General features: G+C 41.5%; 6 protein-coding genes across 7 annotated transcripts in view; 3 read left to right on the top strand and 3 right to left on the bottom strand.

Annotated features, from left to right (window-relative positions):
• LOC105458118 overlaps positions 1-2,058 on the top strand; it is a 9,332-nt gene extending 7,274 nt beyond the window's left edge. Inside the window, 6 exon segments of the mRNA XM_011703185.1 lie at positions 225-355; positions 437-556; positions 601-814; positions 900-1,049; positions 1,181-1,283; positions 1,465-2,058. Coding sequence (XP_011701487.1) covers positions 225-355; positions 437-556; positions 601-814; positions 900-974 — 540 coding nt within the window. The 3' untranslated portion in view covers positions 975-1,049; positions 1,181-1,283; positions 1,465-2,058.
• Positions 1,929-3,073, bottom strand: LOC105458105. Its single transcript, XM_011703169.1, has 2 exons — positions 2,911-3,073; positions 1,929-2,183 (listed from the first exon to the last, which is right to left on the bottom strand). The coding sequence occupies exon 2, from the start codon at positions 2,181-2,183 to the stop codon at positions 2,019-2,021; it is 165 nt and encodes a 54-aa protein (XP_011701471.1). The 5' UTR covers positions 2,911-3,073; the 3' UTR covers positions 1,929-2,018.
• A 3,835-nt stretch (positions 3,074-6,908) lies between these two features.
• On the bottom strand, positions 6,909-10,453 carry LOC105458101. The gene is made up of 2 exons (XM_011703164.1): positions 10,397-10,453; positions 6,909-7,417 (listed from the first exon to the last, which is right to left on the bottom strand). The coding sequence occupies exon 2, from the start codon at positions 7,344-7,346 to the stop codon at positions 6,927-6,929; it is 420 nt and encodes a 139-aa protein (XP_011701466.1). The 5' UTR covers positions 7,347-7,417; positions 10,397-10,453; the 3' UTR covers positions 6,909-6,926.
• LOC105458102 (protein inscuteable homolog) lies at positions 7,411-12,701 on the top strand. Its single transcript, XM_011703165.1, has 5 exons — positions 7,411-7,860; positions 8,132-8,461; positions 10,414-10,845; positions 11,091-11,298; positions 11,382-12,701. Exons 1-5 carry the CDS (start codon positions 7,559-7,561, stop codon positions 12,363-12,365), a joined length of 2,256 nt encoding a protein of 751 aa, XP_011701467.1. The 5' UTR covers positions 7,411-7,558; the 3' UTR covers positions 12,366-12,701.
• On the bottom strand, positions 12,462-16,114 carry LOC105458103 (MIT domain-containing protein 1-like). The gene is made up of 5 exons (XM_011703166.1): positions 16,031-16,114; positions 15,236-15,418; positions 13,267-13,505; positions 12,986-13,182; positions 12,462-12,893 (listed from the first exon to the last, which is right to left on the bottom strand). Exons 2-5 carry the CDS (start codon positions 15,354-15,356, stop codon positions 12,725-12,727), a joined length of 726 nt encoding a protein of 241 aa, XP_011701468.1. The 5' UTR covers positions 15,357-15,418; positions 16,031-16,114; the 3' UTR covers positions 12,462-12,724.
• Positions 16,115-16,183: 69 nt separating this feature from the next.
• On the top strand, positions 16,184-19,528 carry LOC105458104. Of its 2 annotated transcripts, none has more exons than XM_011703167.1 (7): positions 16,184-16,264; positions 17,032-17,217; positions 17,297-17,360; positions 17,439-17,545; positions 17,620-17,839; positions 17,919-18,052; positions 19,157-19,528. In XM_011703167.1, exons 2-7 carry the CDS (start codon positions 17,039-17,041, stop codon positions 19,314-19,316), a joined length of 864 nt encoding a protein of 287 aa, XP_011701469.1. In that variant the 5' UTR covers positions 16,184-16,264; positions 17,032-17,038; the 3' UTR covers positions 19,317-19,528. The 2 variants fall into 2 exon arrangements, with proteins under 2 accessions (XP_011701469.1, XP_011701470.1); XM_011703168.1 differs by lacking the exon at positions 16,184-16,264 and adding an exon at positions 16,389-16,474.
• Positions 19,529-21,157: the final 1,629 nt, after the last annotated feature.

Below are 21,157 nucleotides of genomic sequence, written 5' to 3'. Positions count from 1 at the left end.
ATGATTAGTATCTCGATAACTATTGCGAAGATCGCAAAATGATAGAGGACTTTTTTGTTCAGTTTGGTCCACACTACCTGCCTACAAGCGCTGTACCATTGAGTACGAGACACCCTGTATATATAATTAATTATATAATTGATGTAGTTATCATACAAATACCACATAAAATTAATTCGTCCATTCGTGTATCGTATTTAAATCTCCAAATATATTCCGTTTAGGATTACTCGATAAGCAGTTTAATGGGACACTGTCATTTTCAAGAGGGTAATTTCGCGGAGGCCATTCATTACTACGAGTACGCTAATGCGATGTTCAACAGACCGGACGATTTGCATCTCGTGCAGACGAGGTAAAAATCACTTGTCTCGATATTATGCAAATCGGCTGACAAGCGAGACAAAAAATAGAATTTATAACATTACGACGGTAGAATGGGATTTTGTTACGAAAACGCCGGCGAATACGAGCGCGGGTTAAAGGTTTTCCTCACCGCGTGCAGAACTTCACCGACGGCGGAAACGTGGCTCGGGGCGGGAATGCTTTCTTCGAGGTGAATTAAATTGAGTTTAAAAAATATTTATTTTAATAATGAAGCTTTCTATGCGAAAATTATACTTTTATGCGCAAAAATCGCTTCTACATACGAAAATTTCCACAGTTGCGGCGGTTCACGGAAGCCGAGGCGGCTTTGTCGGAGGCAAACCAGATCGACAATCGTAACGCGACTGTCTGGAAATATCTGTGCCTGTTAAATATGTCTTTACAGCGCGACGACGAGTTCGCTCAATGTTACGAACAGATCGCCCAGGTAAAAAGCTGTAAAAAAAAAAAAGAAATAGCACTGCGTTCTTGCTATCGTCTTTGTGATTACGCGTGTCATTTCGCCTTCGCAGGACAATACGGCTTTCTCTCTGGAGAAACGGTCCCTCAAACCGCGAGATGGAAAATCGGGATCGGTCATGCTCTAGATGCCACAGATACCGTATATAAACTTCCTCTCTTTAATACAAAGATTTAGTTAACCGCTCGCGATGAGATTGATGGTGAGTCAGACTGCAGTCTGCGCAGCATATTTATAGATTTGTGATTTTATCCAGCTAGACTTTGTTGCGCAATGTTACGCGACGGAAATATTCAATTAAATAATCAAGGAATCAATATTGTTTTTTTACAGTGCGCTCTTTCAGTTGTGCTCTGTCTGCTCGAAATAGCGATACTTACGACGATTAGCTGCGATGAGTCAAATAGCGCAATGCGTCACTCGGCATTGGAAAAAGGTAAATACTGCAGCGCAGTGTAGTGATAGCGACAGTTATGAGCGCGGAAATATTTATACTTAATTTGTCCTTGTGCACTTCGTGATAAAGTAGTTCGGAATTACAGACAAGAAAAATGCAATAATATCGCGATGCTCGTAAATGCGATCGAAAAAATTGTGCAGTTGCTATTTGTTTGCAGATGACGTTCCACGGGTCAAAATAAAGGTGTTTCGCGGTCCCACGCATGAAGACAGCGGCGAATATTTCGCCACTTGGGGATATTGGATTCAACAGCCCAGCAGATAATGTCGATGTGATGTGTTTCTCTTGCAGCTTGTTTTTTTATACATATTATAACGAAATAAATATTTTTCCTTGTGTGTGTTGCAAATAATGTATATTAAAAGATTAAAATCACAAAGCTATAATTGTCTTTACGATTACAAAAAAAAAAGAACCTTCGCTTATTAGTTACATTACAGCACAAAATAATAATAATAATAACAGCATAAAATAATTAAAATAACTAATGTCTGTAAATCTGTAATTAATATTTCCATTAAACTGAATCTTTCGTGTTCTTGTCAAACTGGATAGAAATGCAGGATAGGAACATATTAAAATGCGCAGATATAGTGAATAATATGAGGACAGTTCACAATATTAAGATTTCATGTCATTTATATTTTATATCGTTCGGGCATGTACATATACTACAAATACAATGCCAATTTTACGAGACATGAATACATGTTACTTTTTATATAATGGATTATTCGGATTCAATTGCTTGGAGTGATTATCCAAGTCTTCTTTTGTTCCAGTCCCTTTATACTCCGTCGTATGACCAGGCCCGGTTGGAGTATGGGTGGGATTGCATTGTTTTGTGCGATTGTCCTCCGCAGCCTTTTTATCCATCTAAAACATAAATCCAATTTTACAATAAATTATAATAAATTACAATATAAATACATATCCGATGCGTGTCTCAAATTCACAGTTCGATTGGTGAATATTAAAGAAAAGGAAAAGTTAAACGAATATAATAATAAAATAAAACGATTAAAAGATAAGAATTTGTACGAAATTGATCAATATGTTCTACGTCACTTTATGTTAAACAAAAATTTCGGCTCTTTTCGTACATCATGTCAAAAATTTATCGTGCAGCGTATCTATCGCGTTATCCTTTATATGAATTTTTTGCATAATCGCGAATTAGACATCACACTACAATTTTCAAAACAGATAACTAAGTTATATTTAGTTAAATATTTTTAATATAAAAATAATAAATAAAATTAATTTTCTTCTTTAAAATTATTGAACATACATCGCGTCATAATATTTCCAGTATCAATATATGTAAAGTATAAGTCATACACATTCTTTCCTTAGTCAGATACTCGAATAAATTTCGAATAAATAATAAACGATTTTCTTTTTTACAAACTTTCAATAAGCTATTATTTCACACTCTGTCATAATTTTATATAATACAGCTATTCTTTAATTTAAACTGATTTTAATCACAAAATCATTAATTTTTTTTAGGCATATTTTATGTATAATATATTTTATATATTATACTAATAAGTAAAATTCATCAATAAATTGAAATTAATGAGATAAATAATTAACTTACTTTTCGAAAGCTGGAGACTTGTAAAATGAGAAGAGACTTGTAAATGAGACTATCTTCAGCAAAGACTATCTGCGTAACTGACGATCAAGGATCCAAGAGATACTTGCAGCACAATTGCGATGGCTCTAATGCGAAGTTCGTATTGATCGCTGTATTTATACCATCTGGAGTATCGTACGGGGAATCCCATGGAGGTAGAATCTAATCAAAAGAAAGGAGTTTCCCCGAAATGTAAGTCCCGTTTTCAAACTAACGGCAAAGTTGGTTCTGTTTTCAAAGCAAAGGAAAGGATTGGCCATCTTGCATTACCAAACCGTGACTTTAGAAATTTAATATCGATTAGCCAATCAGTGTCTCGGACAAACTTGTTGCACGACATGTATAACAGGCTTTAGGGTTTAAGCTTGTCAGTCATGCGCCGTATGCATGGTTTGATAATGCAAGGCAACCAATCCTTTCCCCTACTTCGTTTGAAGATAAGACCAACTCCAACTGCTAGAGTGAAAACAGAACCTGTCCGAGGAAACTTATTTCTTTTGTTGATTAGCGTTTGCCTCTCCGGGGGTTCCCCGGTAAAGATACGATCAATACAAGAAACTGTCCGTAAGTAATATTGCAAAAAAATTAAAGTAAATTACAATAAAATTTATATTTTATTCAAAACATAATCGTTAACTTAAATGTTACAGATAAGTTCGCGTCTTGTCGTTTATAAAAAAATTTGAATAAAACAATATGATATATTATATAATAATTATTATATAAATTATATCAGTTTGCAGATCGTCAACATGTCAATAAATAAATAAATTAATTAATTAAGAAATTTCTTGAATTTTCAGATATTCTCTACAACAAATTGAATTATATGTTATGTAATAAGTTTTTCAAAGTTTTGTCAGATTGTGCGTCGTCTGCTCTAGAATATTTAATATTTGCCAACAAGAGTTTTCTAGTAATTAAGTTTTTCAGTAGTTAATCAGTCTTTGAGCAATCTCTTGTATGATAAATTTAATTTTTCTTTTAGATGCCACGCACTCTTATTATATAACATGTGATGTGAATTATGTGAATTATGTGATGTGCACTCTATATTACTTGGACCACCTGTGCTAATATTCTAAATTAAATCATTGATAATGTCGTAATTAAATCAAATTAACCTTCGCACATATACTAACAATAAAGTGAATAAAAAATGCGAGCACATGTCGCGCGTAGCTGCGAGCGTGTCGTGTGCAAAATAGCAGTGTGTAAAAAGGGTTGCATACCTACAGGTGTATTCGTGATTCTTACAAAATACATCATATATTTAGTTCATAAATTAAATATGTATATGAATGTCACAGATTTCTGTACTAGAAATGAAAATTTTCCCAAATCTCTGTGTTGAAAAACACTTATTCAACATTGTCGCGCTTTTTTTATAGCTTTTCACCTGTATCATCTGAATGTAACGAGCAAACTCGACATAAAGATGCTGCAGTTTAACAGTCACAAATATTTACAAATAGTCACATTATAATTGTCAATTTAGTTCGTTTCTAGTAAAACCGCTTCGATTTCCACAAATAATTTTCATATGTGGAAGTGACTTTCGCGTATCAAGGAATGATCTTTGCATGGAAAAATCTTTTTGTTATATGTAACAAGAACAACCGTTTCTGTAGAAATCAATCATTGGTCATTCATCGGCGTACCCTAAATTCGAAATGTCATCGAGTTCCGAGCGTTGCAGATGTACAGGTTTACACGGACGCGCTTAAGAGCATACGCGCTTAAGTAACGGTTTGTACACATCTGTCCCCCATTCGTGGCCGGTACGGCATAATAGGGGTCGTAAAAGGACCCCTTCGCGCTGCTACGAGACGCGCAGTTGGGCTCATCGTCGGTATACGCATAGGTACGCATCGGCAAATACGAGAAGGCCGGTCGCGGCCGAACAATCTCTGGAAACCGCGTTATCTCCCGATAAAGCGACGAGATTGCTATTACCGCGATGCAAGGAAATGCGTCGTTACGCTATTACTACACCTATTAGTGGCTCCGATGCTCGCTACTTATCGGTAGCCTCGATCTCCGTCAATTAGCAGCGGGAATGCAAAATGAATGAATGGCGTTTTCCCTTGGCATTTTCCTCGGCAGATCGTTCACCGTTTGCTACGCACTATGATTTACGATTCACATAGAAATACTCATCCAATCAATTTTTCTCTCCTTAGCACTCTCCTAGCTATAGAATGTCAAGTCGAGTCGATTTTTTAAATAACGAACATTTGTTTTGACGGCATCTCCTTTCCGAAAGCCTCTCGGATTTCAACATACGAAGTATTTTCGTGATTAGCTTGGACTCGTATTTGCACGACTTCGCTCGATTATCGTATATACGCATGAATTCCATTAAATTTCCACGTTCTTTAAATTCGGAGCCACGCAACGCGCGGAACACGTGTAAGTGTGACTCACAGCCCATGCACTCTCACGCACACACGCTCATGACGCGTTACCGTGGGCATTTTACACGCAGATGTGCCGAACGGGCGCGTGCCTCCGCGCTGTATCGCCTCGCTGAATGGTGCCACGGTTGTTTCGAGGGGGCCAGGCCCCAGCTCGCGTTCACGGGGGATCGATAGTCGCACACCTGGCCCTTAAAAGCACCATTGGTGTGATTACGTGGAACATCTTCCACGCTCCGGGCGTGTCTGGAAGACGGCCCGACTATCTCGACTACCTCATCCCGCATTCGTTACGCCAATGAATCGTTCGGTAGTCTCGAAGAGACAGACTTATCGCCTTCCGAAAGTAAAAGAGAAGTGGTCTTCCTGCTTCCTGCTGTGCTTCAGACTCGCCCGATTGTCAACGGCTATTGTTATTTCTTATTTGTGGATGTCAGTCGATACCATGGTAAAGTGATGAGGATGGTTCGACGCACAAAAAACGAATTCTAAATGAGTCCTCACCTCATCATCTTTAGAGTTACCTTGTATTTAAGAGCATTATCCATTTCTCTTTTGAATCGTGTGAAAAATGAACATTTTCCTGAACTTTTCTCACCATTCCATTTCTCATCCATTAAATAACTTGAAATTTTGTTTATAAAATAAAACGAAAAACAATTCATAAGAGATGTGATGCTCTTAGAATTTTGTTTATTTTACATATCTATTTTTTTAATTCCAGTGTATAATTCTGTAGTTTGATGAAATATATTTAAAATGGTCTCCCTTATGCTATATGTGAGTCTTATTTCTTGCCTTATTTAAATGGTTTCATTTATTTCAGAGCAAGTTGACCTCAACGTTCTCTTTCGTTGTTACAATTTTTAAGTCCCGAGTTTCTTATGTATAACGTTTAACGATCCGTGTAAATCGCGTGCAGTTACGAGGAATAAAAAAAAGTCTCGTTGTCTTAGCGTTGTGAAATATCGCAGTTATTTTGAAAATTTGTCTTCGTCGCGAAAAATCCGCGATAAGAAAACCGCGAATTGCGCGAAGACGCACGCAGACCTGCCATTCACGCGGATTTTATCCGCTTTGCATACCAGAACCCGGATCACCTTGTGTCTATCGGAGCTCAATTAAAGGTCTTCCGGCGTGCGCCGTCCCGTCAAAGAGAACGCGCGCCTCGTTACGGTTTGACGGTTACGCACGGACACGCGCTTCGCCCCACGTGTGTGTAAGGATGGGGGGAGGGGAGCATGCACGGGGAGACGGGCGCCCTCGCGCAAGCTGCCCCCGTGGAAACGACAAAGGGAACGACGAGGGGGCCCGCGCTGCGCTTTCACACGACTTGGCTTACGTGGCTTTTGGGGCGGGAAGAGGGAGGGACGAGCGAAGAGATCGGGTCGCGCGAGCGACGAGGAAGTCGGAAGTCGGACCCCGAGTCAGTCGATTGTGGGGCATTAGCGCGCTTAGATCGATCATACGTGCCGTACCCGCGCACAGCGCACCGTGTGCACGTGCATATCATTTATCGCGAGACGCGCGATTTATCAGGATTTCTTGGAAAACCATCGGTCATCGTGGTACGCGGATGATTCGGAACCGCGATAATTCGGGACGTAAGTCCGCAGTGATTGATATCGGGAAAGTGATTCTTGCTCGAGGATTTGAATTCCGAAGGTATCTCGTCCGATAAAACAAGTCGAATAGAGTGAGAAAGTTGTTAACGAATTGTTGGCCAACTTCGTTCGAACCTCCACGAGGTTCGCGGAGTCTCGAGTTGGAGGTCGGGGTGCTACCACCAAAGAAGAAGAGCATAAGCGTGTCGCGTGCGGGACTCACCATTAAGCAGCAGAGGCCTGTGGGGGTTGCGGCAGACACCATACGGTCGTTCTCCAAGCAGCCACGCGACCACCGACCGTGGGAGGGTCGTTGCGCTCTGCTGGATCGTGAAAGCACCCCGTTGGAGTAAAACACCGAGCACCCTGGGCGCATCCTGGCCACCTCGAGGGACTCGAGGTCCCGCGAACGTTTATCGGGCTCCCTCGCTCGTTCACGACGTGTTCCTGCGAATAACAAAAGAGTCAAGAATTTAAAAAGGTGAAAATAAAAATTTCGCGGTATTTTTTATCTCTGCCTCTTTTCGCTTCGGCTGGTTTCGGGCAAGCGTTTTGCGAACTTTGTTGAGTGAAAACAGTGAAGAAAGCATGAGCGCCTTCAAAAGATATCAGAGCAAGGTGTTCTGGGACCAAATGGCCTCGCGCGATCTGGAGGACGATCGTCCTGCAAGAAGAAATGATCCTCCGCGTTACTCTTTTAATGAACGTGTCTGCAAAAAGGAAGAGGAGAAAGAAGAAGAAAATTCGACCAAATCGGAAAACGACACGATCGACGATACGAATATCACCGCGATACACGTCTGTGCTATGAGCAACAAAAGCGATGAGAATACAAAACAGAACGCGTGTCAGATTTCGTTGATACGCGACGAAAGTATAACGCGTCGCAGGTACGTTATCAAAATAATCAATCGTCACCGAGCGATTGTCACAAGAATAATCATTCAATATTATCTCTAGCTTAAAAAAAATATATATGAAATTCTTTTTAAATTTTTTCGATATTATAGTTTCGAATATCAATAGTAAATAATTAAAAATGATAAAGTCATTCTTCAATGGTACTATAAAAAGAAATTCGGAGACTGCATTTATGATTGTTGTGTTCACTAAAGTGTTAATGCTACAGATATCTAAAATTATAATTAAATATGCATCTAGAATGACATTGGAGAAAACGGATAAAAGGGAGGAGGAGGAGGAGGAGATAAAAAACAGATCCTACAGTCCCTTTAGCCAAGGATTCAAGAGCCAGGATTCCGGATTCTCCGACTCCGAGAGATCGGACTGTTCGGTGGCTTACGAGAACGCGACTCCGAGGCGGAAGCTGAGGAGGAAACGGATGAGGCGTAGGATCCAGCCGGCTTCCCCGTGGCTGGAGGAAGGATCACCCCCGGTGCCGACGCATACGTCCACGCCGAAGGATTCCAGGATACACGCGAGGAATCGCCTCCTCGGCAAACCCGCGAGGAGCCCCTCGCGAGAACGGAGGTGAGCAAATTATTATTTTACGTTAATAAAAAAAAAATTTATCAATAAAGAACGAATAAAGAAAAATCGGAGTGAATGCAGGTGGATATCCGTTTTACTCCGTTTCAAGTATCGTTTAGCGCGTTGCTGACTCAGAAAGTGTACGAACGATTGGGTCTGATTCAACACGCGCTGATAGTTCCTCGAAAAGTATTACCTGCACTATCGATAACGATATTAATAACATTTTAACTTTCGAAATCGTGTCGCCATACGGGGCCGGTGCAGGAATGCCCGGGGGAACCGTCGCGATAAGATTGAAGAAATGAGCCAATCGACGGAGGAATGCGACACGTAAGGCAATTTTCGTCGCTGTCCCCTCGTCGGCCGGTACGCAATCCTCTTCGAATAATAAACAGAATAAACGCGCGCGGATCGTATCGCACGCGGCTTATAATTGTGTTGTAAGCAATGATGACGCACTCTCGAGAGTCGGTCTCCTCTCCTCGCCCGGTGTCTCGGTAATGCTGCGCGAGAGATGCGCCGGCCTCGAGTGGATGATTATCAGTCCTCGGCCCGCGTGAAGGTGCCGCGCGGCTTATCGCTTACTCCGAGTCATTGTATGCGTATCACGCCCTCGCACGTATACGCACGGCTAACCGACTTACAGCTTACGGCCACGTAACGAGGATGGATTTTCGAGAGTCTCGAACCGTGCAACGACTCCACAACGGATTAACGATTCGAGCCGCGGTTAGATTAATAAGTGAAATATGCGCGCGCGATTGCACGCATCTCGGAGAGTCGGACAGGGCGGTCATTAGATTGCGTATTATCCGCTGATTAAAGAGCACTGCAGGCGATCGTATACGCCTATGCCTGTAAAATGCGATCGTAATGTAAATCGGTACCGGAGACATGTATCGTTGCACACGCAGCTAGATTTGCATCTCGAGTAACGCAAAACACAAAGTGTTAACAAAGCGAAATAAGAAAAGTAAAAGGAAAACATTCTATTCTTTTGCACGTATATCGGATATCCTGGCCCGCATGTACTACTCGTACCTCGATCCTTTCCTTTGTTTTCTATATACATTAGGTCCGCTTTAGACGATCCGTAGAGAGGCAGAAAATTCTACAACTTTATTAAACCTCATAATATAGAATTCCCGTCACGAATTACAGATCGTCTGAAGCGCGTCTCTACCTCTAGTATTCCATCGGGTGTTAAATTCGTCATGAGATCGGGACGCCCGATCATCGGATTCCCTTGTACGGTCGTGCTTTTCTGTTCCGTCACCGTGTGTACATTTCGTGTGCACGTACGTGAGTCAATGCGACGTGCCGCACGAGGAGAATACGTAAATGAATGAGCGCGAGGCTGGCGCGGCGGCTCTCCGAGAGCGCGCGGGGCCTGCAGCTCGGGGGGGTTTGAGTCAACCGCGCGCGCGGGGCCGTGCTTTCGGTGCGCGACAGCGAATCTACGAGGAATTCAGCTCCGGCGTGCACCGGCGCGCAGGTGGACGCATTACAATACAACGCAACGTGTCGAAGGAGCTCGAGATTAGTCATCGGGCGCGCGCGCGGGAAGGGGGTATAGTGTTCTCCGCAAGCGGAGTTCGATTAGTCAGCTCTTACCTTCCACTAATCGCTCCCGGCGTTTCCGCCTGCCCGGAAAGAAGCGGTCGCGATAAAAACGATCCCGAGTATATTGCATCGCAATGCGTCTCGCAGTAACAGGATGACAATAATCGCGTCGAGATCTGCGTCGCTATGGCTCGTTTAAGGTAGCGTAATCTATTCGAGAGCGACGAAATAAAATTAAATTCCTGAGATAGTAGACACTTGAAAGATAGCTGTAAAGAACGTCTCTGGAAAAGCAGGATGTCTTTCGATTGTCTGAGTGTTATTTAAAAATAATCTTCTTATCTCCGATAATTTTCTTTTGTCGCTTACCAAACGTTCTCTTCCAGGGCTGGCGGGGAGCAGCGGGACAACTCGTCGAAAGCACCTTCCTCCGTGTCGTTGGGGGAGGAGAGTCTGTGCGACTTTCTGTACGCGTCCGAGCCGCCGGAAGACAGCGTTCAGCCGTCAATAACGAAATCGCGGGCTTCCACCGACGCCACGGACGCCGCGATCGCCGCCGGCAGGGAGGTGTTGAACTCCCGAAATTACCGTCAATCGTCGTCCATGAGGGCATGGCTCACCGACCTCGCGACGACGACCGAGAACGAGTGCGGCAGCACGCTGCAGAGCAAGAATCTGCCGCGCGGAGGAGCCCGAGTGGCGTCCGGCGAGGTGCACGCGCGGGATCTGAAGATGCTGTCTTCCGCGGCCACCGCGGCCGCGAGTAAACTTCTAGTCAGCGCGGAACACTTCGAGCAACATTATCGGAGTATCGTGGAGTAAGTCCGTTTTCCATTAATCCTCCTATAATGACATCGCTCGGATATTTTTATTATAGCCGAACTCGTTGCGTCTCGATCAGTTACGGAGATAATTAAGTATCTTTAATTAAGCGCGTTATGTACGAAATCCACGATTAACTGCAAAGCAAAAAAATTTATTATATAAATTAAATTGTTAATGTTATTTAAAAGTGATCATTTAAAATAGTTGATTTAATAATCACATTAAAATTACTTTGCAGGAAAATAACTCAGCTGGAAGGCGGCAGATTCGAAATGGAGCTTCTTCGCAGTATAGAGGAAGCCGCATTTTCGGTCCTCTCTCAATTGGGCGCACCTCCTCCTCGCAGGATACAGCAAGGTAGTCTGAGGAGCATCCTCGCGCAGTTGCAAAATATGAAGATGTACGTCGGCAGTACGGTCGATACACGCTTAGATTTTTACATCGAGGTTGGTTCTATTATCTCTTCGTGGTTTATATGTATTCATCGAAAATAATCAGTAAATTAACGATGCAAAAATTTGTCTTTCAGAAAATAGTCCGAGGCCTCGAGGAAGCCCCCCGGGAAGATAGTAGCGTGGCTAGAGGCGCTCTGGCGGCCCTGACGGCTCTGGGCTTGTCGGATCCTCGCGCGGGAAGCAGCATAGCTCGATGTTCCGGCGTAAAGGCTCTGTTAACGTGTCTCGTCGCCGTCAGCCGAGTACCGGACGATCTCGTCACGATCACGTTACGCGCTCTGGCCAGCGTGTGCAATTCCACGACAGCGATCGAATACTTCGCCCGAGAGGGCGGCCCCGAGATCCTGACGGATCTCCTGGGCGCGGGATCCTCCACCGAGAAGGAGAAGACCGAAGCCACCGCTCTGGTGGTGCAAATCACGGCGCCGTGGACGAACGCGCGGGGTCTGCCGTATCTCGAGCCCTTCGCAGACTCGCTGATTCCGGCGTTGAATCAGCTGATCGAGGCCACCAATTGCGCACAGACCCTGCTGCTGGCCGCCGCGGCGCTGAATCAGCTGTCCAAGTCGAGGATATGCGCCACGATCATCATGGAGGAGGACAGTGTGAAGAAGCTCTTGAGAAGCGTGAAGAAATCCGCCGGCGGTAACGTGTGGTTGATGGAACAGGTCGCCGCGTTGATCGGCGAACTGGCGCGGAATCCCGAAGGTCGAGCGCACCTGGCGAAGGCACGAGCCTCCGTGGCGTTGGTCTCTTTTCTCCGTATGAGGCCACCGGGCCTGGAGGACGCGTATCGACGGCTGGAGATCACCGCGGCGGCCGCGTTGACCCGACTCTGCGTGGAGCCGGAGATCGCGAGGCAAGTGGTCGCTGTCGGCGGCGGGGACTGCTTGCCGGTATCGTGCAGAGTGAACGAAGCCCAAACGGAGCGGAAGGACGAGGAGGCGCAAGCGGGAACGGGCTTTTTCAGATACACCAGATCGTTGAGGCGAGCGTGTAAGAAGGCCGCGAAGCAAATCGGGATCGCAAAGGCCAAGGATCACAGTCCACTGGACTGAGGGAGCAGTTCTGGAAAGGACAAAAGATTGTTGTGATAATTCAGTACGATGTTGAACAAGCGAGAGATTTCGCACGAAGAAAGTGAAGACTGTAAATACATTTTATAATCACGAATTATAATTACAGTATTACATTATGGAAGGGCAATGTAGAGAAATATCTTTGTCAAATATGTACAAATATATGTATATGTATATGTAACTCTCGAGATGCAGCATATCGCAAAGATATGGACCCGCATTGTAAAAATAAGAACGTTTTCTTTTATCGCGTACTAAAAAAATGTGCCATAATACACATTTGTGAGAAAAATATATAAAAAATATTAACCATTATCTTATTATTAATTGAATATGTCCTATTTGAATGATCCTCTGCTCTTCAGCTGATTCATGTGAGTAATGTGTACGGTAGTCTCTAGGCACGGTCTTAACTCTAAATCGCAATAGCCGAGAACGAATTTGCCCTCCGGCGCTTTGAAGTAGTCCAATCCACGCCCGATTTTTATCACCCATCCGTTGCTCAATCTGAAATGAAAAGAAGAGAGAAATGATAAGAGAAACTGTAAGGGATAGATATACAAATTTTCAGAGAGCGTAACAATTGTATTCGGCTTTACGTGATCTGTCTGTCGTGCAACGTCTCGGAGAAGGAGAAGTTGAAGGAAATGTTGCGAGACGCCAGACTTTCCTTTAGCTCGGCCAATCTCGAGATTTGACTAGACTCTTCCTTGTTGTAAGTCGTTAGCAGGGATATCCTGGCCAGGGCGGAGCACTTTTGTACCGCTAGTTCGCACAATCTGACCAGGTTCTGGCACTGCGAAATAGAATACAGGAATCACGCATGACGGTATATCGGATTATACAAATACCCGCGTATTACGCATAATGACGACGATACCTGGTGAAAGGCTCGTATGTACGGATCTTCGATGTCAATGTGCGTGACGGTGCCGTCAAGGAATCTGCCGAAGACGCTCGCGTAGCCGTGCCCCGTCGATCCGTCCTCGATCTTGGTCATCTCCGTGTACGTGCCGGCTGACTTCCTCGTGCTGACCAACTTCTTCACCATCTCGGCCCTGTCGAGGTACTCCTTTGCTCTCTTCGTAAGGTACTGCACCTTCTGGGCTTCCTTCGTTTCTGCATCGTTTTAATATCTTGAACTTCTTGACAGAAGTATAGTAATGATAAAGCTGATATATATAGCATTTTTTTCTCTTAAGGGGTCATGCCACTCCTGAGGTTTTAAAATGATACCTTAAGTTTGAGATTTTTTTGCGGGTAAATGGATAACTTTATTTAAAATCTGCTTAGAGGACATTATTGTGCATATATAAAAAATCAAAAAAATATTTTTTTATTTTTCTTATGTCCAAAATGACGGCGCACTGGCCTACGCTTGCGGAATTCCTTTTTTTCTATCGGTGTACAGGATTCCAGGCAGACGGTTTGGCCTTAAACAAAACATTAAAAAATTTGCATTATCTACATATTAAAGACGTACATAAGGATTTTTCAAAATATTGATTTTTCTTAAAATGACAGCAATTTTACGAAAGACTTGTATTGATAAAAATACAAACTTTTTGTAAAATAGCTGCCATTTTGAAAAAAATCACTATTTTAAAAAACTCCTACGTACTTCTATAGTCCTTAATATGTAAAAATGAAAATTCTGTGTTTTGTTTAAGGTCAAACCATGTGTCTGATGGAAACCTGTACACCGATTTGAAAAAACAGAAAAAGGGATTTCTGTGCAAGTATACCAATGCGTCGCCATTTTGTATATTAAAAAAAATGAAAAAATATATTTTTTTAGTTTGTTATACATGATCTGTCCCAAAAGTAATGAGACTATTTTTGAGGGCCTAATTAGAATTGTCAGGGCCTTTGGTACGGGATGTTAGATATATAATCTGACTATCTTCTCAGTTATACCTCCGAGTCCTTCTAGCAATCGATACTGTCAGCAAAGTGCGTTGTAATTTTTGTCTTGTCACGGGCGAAAATTCAGCACGGATTGTGCTGTATTTTGAATATTGAGCTACGCTACGCCATCAAATTCTGAAGACAAAGCAGCACCCCCATAAGCTGTTCTCAACATCTTCAACGTTTCGGAATCAGATTTTTTCAGTTTCACGCAGAATTTAATCACTGCTCGATACTGCTGAATTTTCGACCGTGACAACGCATAAAATATTACAATGCATTTTACTGACAGTAAAATCAACTGCTGGAAAAGCTCGGTGGCAACTGGGAAGGGCCTGCAGACTTATACCTGATATCTCGCATCAAAGGCCCCATCCAATGGATCCATCCTCCGACAATTCTGATTAGCGCCAAAAATAGTCTCATTACTTTTGGAACAGATCGTGTATATGTACGTACAACAATATTCTCTAAATAGCTTTTTAAATAAAATTATCTATTTACCCACACAAAAAATCCCAAACTTAAGTATCATTTTGAGGCCTTAAGCCGCCTAAAGCCCAGTCTACAGTTACGTAGCGTATGTTGTAAGTGATTGTAGTTGTAAGAACTGATCAATTACAGTCGAATATTCTTCTTATGTTCGATTGTGATTGGTAAATTCTTACAAGTACAACTATTTGCAACTATACTTACGCAATTGTAGACCGGGCTTAAAGCCTGGTCTACAATTACGTAAACGTAGTTGTAAGTAATTGTAGTTGTAAGAACTGACCAATACAGTCGAATATTCTTTTTATGTTCGATTGTGATTGGTAAATTCTTACAAGTACAACTACTTGCAACTATACTTACGCAATTGTAGACCGGGCTTAAGGGGTGGCGTGAACCCTTGCACAACAAACGCAAGCTACAGAAACGGACGGTATCCGGGGGTATACCTTTCACCGCGTCGAGGAGTATCTGCACGCCTTCCTGGTACAGCACCAACGCCATCGTGTACTGCTCCGTCCTGTCCATCTCCACCGCTCGCTTTAAAACCGAGACCGCCGCTGATTCCATCGCGTGTGTGCTTCTTCACGGCGCGCACGATACGCAACGCTGTACGCCTGTACCTGCGCGCTCTGGAAGAAAAAAAAAAACGTTAACGATAAATCGCGCGATCGTACGTGAACCGTCAGATAAATGTCTTTGTTCCTCTAATCTATAACGGGTCTTTTATCTGAGCGCACGCGATAGCTCGGGTAAACATGCGCACACACGTCGAGAATGGTCGCCAAGCCCGGGGATCGCGTTACAGCTCCGTTACAGCCGTGGCAACCGCGGCGGCCGAGGAATACCTCAGCGTAATTCGAGCGCGCGAAATCATATCGGTTATTTGCGCGCGAAACGTTCTGCATTGGAAATTCAAACGTCGCCGGGCCGGGCCCGCGTTTGAATTTCCAATATCGATTGTCTCGAGAAGTCGTTTTCGCGTTCGATGCGTCCGCCTAAACGTAGCGAGAAAGAGAGAGTCTTGCTTGCATTAATCCGGCAAGGCCGTCCATCCTCTTTTTCTCTCTAATTGCACGTCTAATTATATGGCCATTTTATTTCAAGAAAGTCTAATATAATAGTTACAAATGAAACCGATCTCCTTTATTAAATTCAGACAGAGACGGCGTGAGTCTTCAAAGCTTTCTCTCTCTTTCTAAAGCGAGACGCGATCGCGATATTCGCGATACGTTTATACTCACCGCGTCTGTGGTTGCTACGATACGAGATCACTTGTGACCGACGCGCCTGGCGATGCGAATCTGAAGTATCCGAACGTGGCGACGCAAGCGCGCCGTGACGTTAACCTTAATCGCGGCGAGCTGTTGCGCGACGCTGGAACATGCTCGACAACGTGACGTGAGGCTGTACCGCGCGTTGTTCAACGCGCGAGAGAATTGTACATCACACGGCTCTTCGTCGGGAACGATCGTCGGGTGAGACGTCAGGCCTCGAGCCTTCGAGAGACCTCGCGACACTCCGCGTACGCCTCCCTCTCGAGATCGACAATAAAATAAACTACGTCACGCTGTCCAGTGCCAACCGCTGGTGTGACGGCATTTGACGTGACTGCAGCGTTATCATTAGGCGGGAATTTCCAACGGATATTCCCAGCGCGCGATTAATTTGCACGTGTAAAAAAAAAAGTTAGCATTTTTTTAAATCAATCCTGACTCGGTCGATTTTCTTTAATTATCTAAAAAAAAAACTAATTTCTGACTTTGTATCACTTTTGCTGTCAACGCGGCGATATGTGTAATAAATTTTATTTTACGTATATAAAACAATTTTTATATATAAAACAAAATTTACTACACATATCGCCGCGTTGACAGCATTTTATATAGCACACATTTTGTTTTACATAAAAAAAAATTGTTTTATATGTAAAACAAAATATATTACACATTAATGCCGCATTAATAGCAAAAGTGATACAAAGTCAGAAATTAGCTTTTTTGAGAGAATTAAAGAAAATCGACCGAGTTAGGATTGATTTTCAAAAATGCTAATTTTTTTTACTTGTGTCACTTTTCTATCAGTGCAGCGATATGTATATAAATCATATACTTTGAATAGAAGATGAAATACTCTTTGTTAACGAGGATATTTCAAGCTGTGCTGTCACAGCCAAACTGTTCCTGAAAATTAACTAACAATTATAAAAATAATCTAAAAATATAATTATATCTTCTTCTTTCAGATGCACAATGAAGTCTAACAAAAATGTGAGCAGTGGCGGACTGTGGGGTGAGTTGCCAGCGCGGGAGATGCTCAAGCAGGAGGTGGTAACGCCAGATCTGATAGAAAACGTTTGGCGACAGGTCATGGATGATTCGAACAGCACCGACTGCGACTACCGGATCGATCGGCAACCCGAATACTTACAGTGAGCATAATGTTTACAACGTTGTGGTACAGATTTAAGCAATGAGTTAAACCATTTTCTACTGTTAATATTGTTATAGATTACCAATGGGAAACCTACATGTATTGAACACTATAAATTTTCACCAACAATTACGTACAATGGTAAAAGGTTTAAACAGATAACTCAATAAAACTATTTATTACTGATATACTAAAAATATGATATTAATCTCTTTACAGGAAGAGGGAACTGTGCTTGGAAACATGACTGTAATAGAGTCACCGGATACAAAAGATACAACGAGTTCCAGAAGTCTATTTCACTTTCTGCCTTACGAGTCAAATAGGTAACTTGTGTGTCATTAACTTCAATTATCGTCGCGCAACAACGCTGTTGTATTAATTATTGTAATCGTTTCAGAGACAAAACGTTTAAAGATGGTTCCACTGTGCACTACTTAACGCCAAAAAGTACACGAAATTTGTTAAGGCACTCCGTGACCACTTCGTTGGCGCACATAGGATTCGAAAACTCGTCGGACGTGGCTGTAGAAACGCTCACCGACGTCGCGGATCACTTCCTCAGGCGGATGACGCTTCTGTTGAAAGCGGCGACCGAACACAAGGATCATGGATTTCCTGTAAGACGAGAGAGCGATTATCGTTGTTACATTATTGTCTACGCGGTTGTCTACACGTCGGACTTTATGTGTTTCTTAGGACGCCGTGGAGAGAGTGTTGCTGGAGACAGGCGTGGGCGGCGTGTCGGCGCTGCACGACTACTATCAGGAGTACGTCCTGAAGTTCGAGGAGAACACGAGGCGGAAGGTCGAGGAAACGATGGAGAAACAGAGGCAACTTGAACTTAATGCTTGTAGTACTAAGTATTGGATCGCTGTTGAGCATGTTGACAACGATCTTCTCGGGACGTACAGTCGTGGACAAATAGGTTTCGACACTTTTTTTTAATAAGTTTCTAATATATATTTAATATATATAATATATTATTTTATAGGTAATCAATATTTTACAAATGCAAACCACGATTGATGTACACTTGCTCACTAAAAGGTTGCGACACTTTCTTTTTTATAGGTTTCAAAACGCATTAATATTTTGCAAATGCGGATCACGATTGGTGTTATACTGCTTTTAGACTAAAGATAGTACATCGTGGTTTGCATTTGCAAAATATTAGTTATCTATAAAGTATATATTACGTATATTAAATATAAATTAGAAACCTATAAAAAAAAGTGTCGCAACCATTTAGTGAGCGAGTGTACACACGGGGACATAAATGCCTTAACACTTGAAGTTACACGATGAGAGAAAAACGCGTTTCTCATTGGAACGCGCTCTGAAGACGCGTTTCTGATTGGAACACGCTCGACACGTGCAACTTCAAGTGTTAAGGCATTCCTGTCCCCGTCTGTACTAGGGTAACTGTCCCTATTAGTGTGCCTGTACGTTTTAATGTGCTTTTATATTTAAATAAGTCATAAAAATAAACTGATACAAATAATTAGACAAAGTGTTTTTTTTTATTAAGTTAAAGTATTAACTTAATAAAAAAAAACACTATCTATTTGTACCAGTTTATTTTTATGACTTATTTAAATATAAAAGTAAATATAAAAAATATAAATAAAATATAAATAAATAGACAGTGTTTTTTTTATTAAGATAAAGTATTAATTTAATAAAAAAAAACACTGTCTATTTGTACCAGTTTATTTTTATAACTTATTTTAAATATAAAAGCACACTAATAGAGACGTACAGGCACACTAATAGGGACAGTTACCCTATCTTTAGTCTAGAGACAGTACACCAATCATAGTTCGCATTTGCAAAATTAATGCGTTTCGAAATATAAAAAAAAAGTATCGCAACCTATTTGTCCATGACCGTACACGTGCTGCGTGAAAACGACGTTCGTTTCGACTTTTTTTCAGGATGGTCCTGGACGAGGCGGCCAGCAAACTGCAGTTCGAGGAGCTGGACGAGTTCGGTAGCGACGTCCCGACGCTGCAGCTGCTCGATCCCGAGATGGGCTTTCCGCCCAGCCTGGACGCCGGCTTTCAAATGCTCTACAGCCTCGAGCAGGACGAGTAGACCCCTTCCTCGCGCGTCCGGTCGCGGGTCAGTGTAATAATCTTGCTGCTTCCAAATCCGAATAGTATGGAAGAGGAGGAGGGGAACGTGAATGTATTTGCGAATAAAAAGAAATGTTGATCTGTAATATATAGGATTTATATTAAACGGGGGATTAAGTAATTCTCGTCTTGTCGTCTGTGAAATAAAAAATTCATTTTTATTCTCTCAGACTTTGCATTGATTTTGTTTTTTTCTACAGCACGCACATTAAAGGCTCGTGTCCACGTGATACGAAATCGATCAAAGTTTTCGGATCGAAAACTGTATAGCCTATAAAATGACTACTTTTTCTGTAAAGGCTGCAAGTTGATTAGCTACACAGTTCTCGGTCTAAGAACCGGATCGTACATAGGGTAGATAAAATTGAAAAAAAAACATAGGCTTCAATAAGAGACACTGATAAAATTTCTAAAATAAATAGAAGAATTTGAATTAAAATTAAAAGACACATTATAACAATATTGGAGATTGATTGGCTCGGAGGTCCAAGTAGGGATAATAATAGATATCCAGCAATTATATTAGCTGTTAATCGAATAGCTAGGGTAAATGATCGAACGATTAGGCAGCTGATAGATTCAATAATTACTATAAATGGTATTAAAATAAATGGAGTTCCTGAAAGCGTTAAATGACTTATTAAATCTCTAAAGTAATTAAAAATTCTATAAAATGTTATTCCTAATCAAAGATGAGATAGGGATAATGAAAGATAAATTCTTATATGACTAGAGACGGTAAATAGAAGCGATAAAAATGTATGGAAATAAGAAATTATTAAAGAAAATAATTATGATAAAGTCTAATAAAAATAATCAAATTTGAGTAATAATATAATTGATTATACTTTAAATTCTGTAAAGATATAATTAATAAAATAATTTTAAATAAAGGTTAATTGGGAATAATTCAGATTTGAAAAGGTAATAAAAATGGATCGATTGGCGATTTTCTAGTATCGTAGACGCAAAACTTTAAGGGGGGAACCTCGTGTAAATGCGGCCATTTTTTCTAGATTTTTTTTTCTTTAATGACAAAATTGATTTAATCTAGACTAAGTATATAATAATATTTACTATTCAAGCTAATTAAAAAAATTTTTTTTGTGTCGAATACTTTCAAAATGGCGGCACAGCAGCTGCTTGGAGTTGGCTCCTTAAATTTGCGCCGGGCAACGCCGAGATCACAAAACTAATCTGAAACAAATATTTCAAGAAAATTTCGTTAGTTTATGTAAAAACGCACAACATGAACCTAAATAATTAATAAAATTCATAAAATTGCAAAAACGGCGACATAAACAAAAAAAATCACTTTTTTGTCTTAAAACTACAATTGTTAATAATTATTGTTTAAAGCAAAATATTAATTATTGGATAGGTTCATGTTGAGACCAGATAGTTGAAGAATAAGCATGTAAAATTTGAAGATGATCGGTCAAGTAGTTTTTAAGTTACATTGCACGGCGCGCAAAATTTAGCGTTTTGAGAAAAAGACGTTTAAAGTTTTTGAAGAAAAAATCGTGAAAATTGTAATTTATTTAAACTTACCTCGATTTTCAATCAATCAGCAATTCCAGGGCTGTACAGCGGGTCTTTCTCTTCAAATTCCTGTAATTGAGCTGTTCTTTCTTCTTTCTGAGCAGTACGGGCTTCTTTTGCCGAAGCGAGACTGCGGCGCTCTTGCCATTGTACATACATACTCGGTGTTCGTCATAGGAAGGAAGTCTCTTATATCTTTTTAATGTTTTTTTTCATATTTTTTAGATAATTTCCTAACAATTTAAGTAAAAAAAAAAT

This window comes from Wasmannia auropunctata, unplaced genomic scaffold, assembly GCF_000956235.1.
Source record: "Wasmannia auropunctata unplaced genomic scaffold, wasmannia.A_1.0 LD334673.1, whole genome shotgun sequence".
Taxonomy (NCBI): Eukaryota; Metazoa; Arthropoda; class Insecta; order Hymenoptera; family Formicidae; genus Wasmannia; species Wasmannia auropunctata.
Note: the sequence above shows the minus strand (reverse complement) of the source record. Positions and strands in the feature narration are given on the sequence as shown.

Bases quoted from the DNA above. Each gene is read 5' to 3' on its own strand.
- LOC105458105 (XM_011703169.1), bottom strand. From the start codon at position 2,183: ATGGATAAAAAGGCTGCGGAGGACAATCGCACAAAACAATGCAATCCC.
- LOC105458101 (XM_011703164.1), bottom strand. From the start codon at position 7,346: ATGCGCCCAGGGTGCTCGGTGTTTTACTCCAACGGGGTGCTTTCACGA.
- LOC105458102 (XM_011703165.1), top strand. From the start codon at position 7,559: ATGAGCGCCTTCAAAAGATATCAGAGCAAGGTGTTCTGGGACCAAATG. The intron at 8,462-10,413 runs GTGAGCAAATTA...GTTCTCTTCCAG, and splicing joins AGCCCCTCGCGAGAACGGAG to GGCTGGCGGGGAGCAGCGGG. The intron at 10,846-11,090 runs GTAAGTCCGTTT...ATTACTTTGCAG, and splicing joins CATTATCGGAGTATCGTGGA to GAAAATAACTCAGCTGGAAG.
- LOC105458103 (XM_011703166.1), bottom strand. From the start codon at position 15,356: ATGGAATCAGCGGCGGTCTCGGTTTTAAAGCGAGCGGTGGAGATGGAC. The intron at 13,183-13,266 runs GTATCGTCGTCA...TCTATTTCGCAG, and splicing joins ACATACGAGCCTTTCACCAG to TGCCAGAACCTGGTCAGATT. The intron at 12,894-12,985 runs GTAAAGCCGAAT...TTTTCATTTCAG, and splicing joins TTGCACGACAGACAGATCAC to ATTGAGCAACGGATGGGTGA.
- LOC105458104 (XM_011703167.1), top strand. From the start codon at position 17,039: ATGAAGTCTAACAAAAATGTGAGCAGTGGCGGACTGTGGGGTGAGTTG. The intron at 17,840-17,918 runs GTAAGACGAGAG...TGTGTTTCTTAG, and splicing joins ACAAGGATCATGGATTTCCT to GACGCCGTGGAGAGAGTGTT. The intron at 18,053-19,156 runs GCAACTTGAACT...ACTTTTTTTCAG, and splicing joins GAAACGATGGAGAAACAGAG to GATGGTCCTGGACGAGGCGG.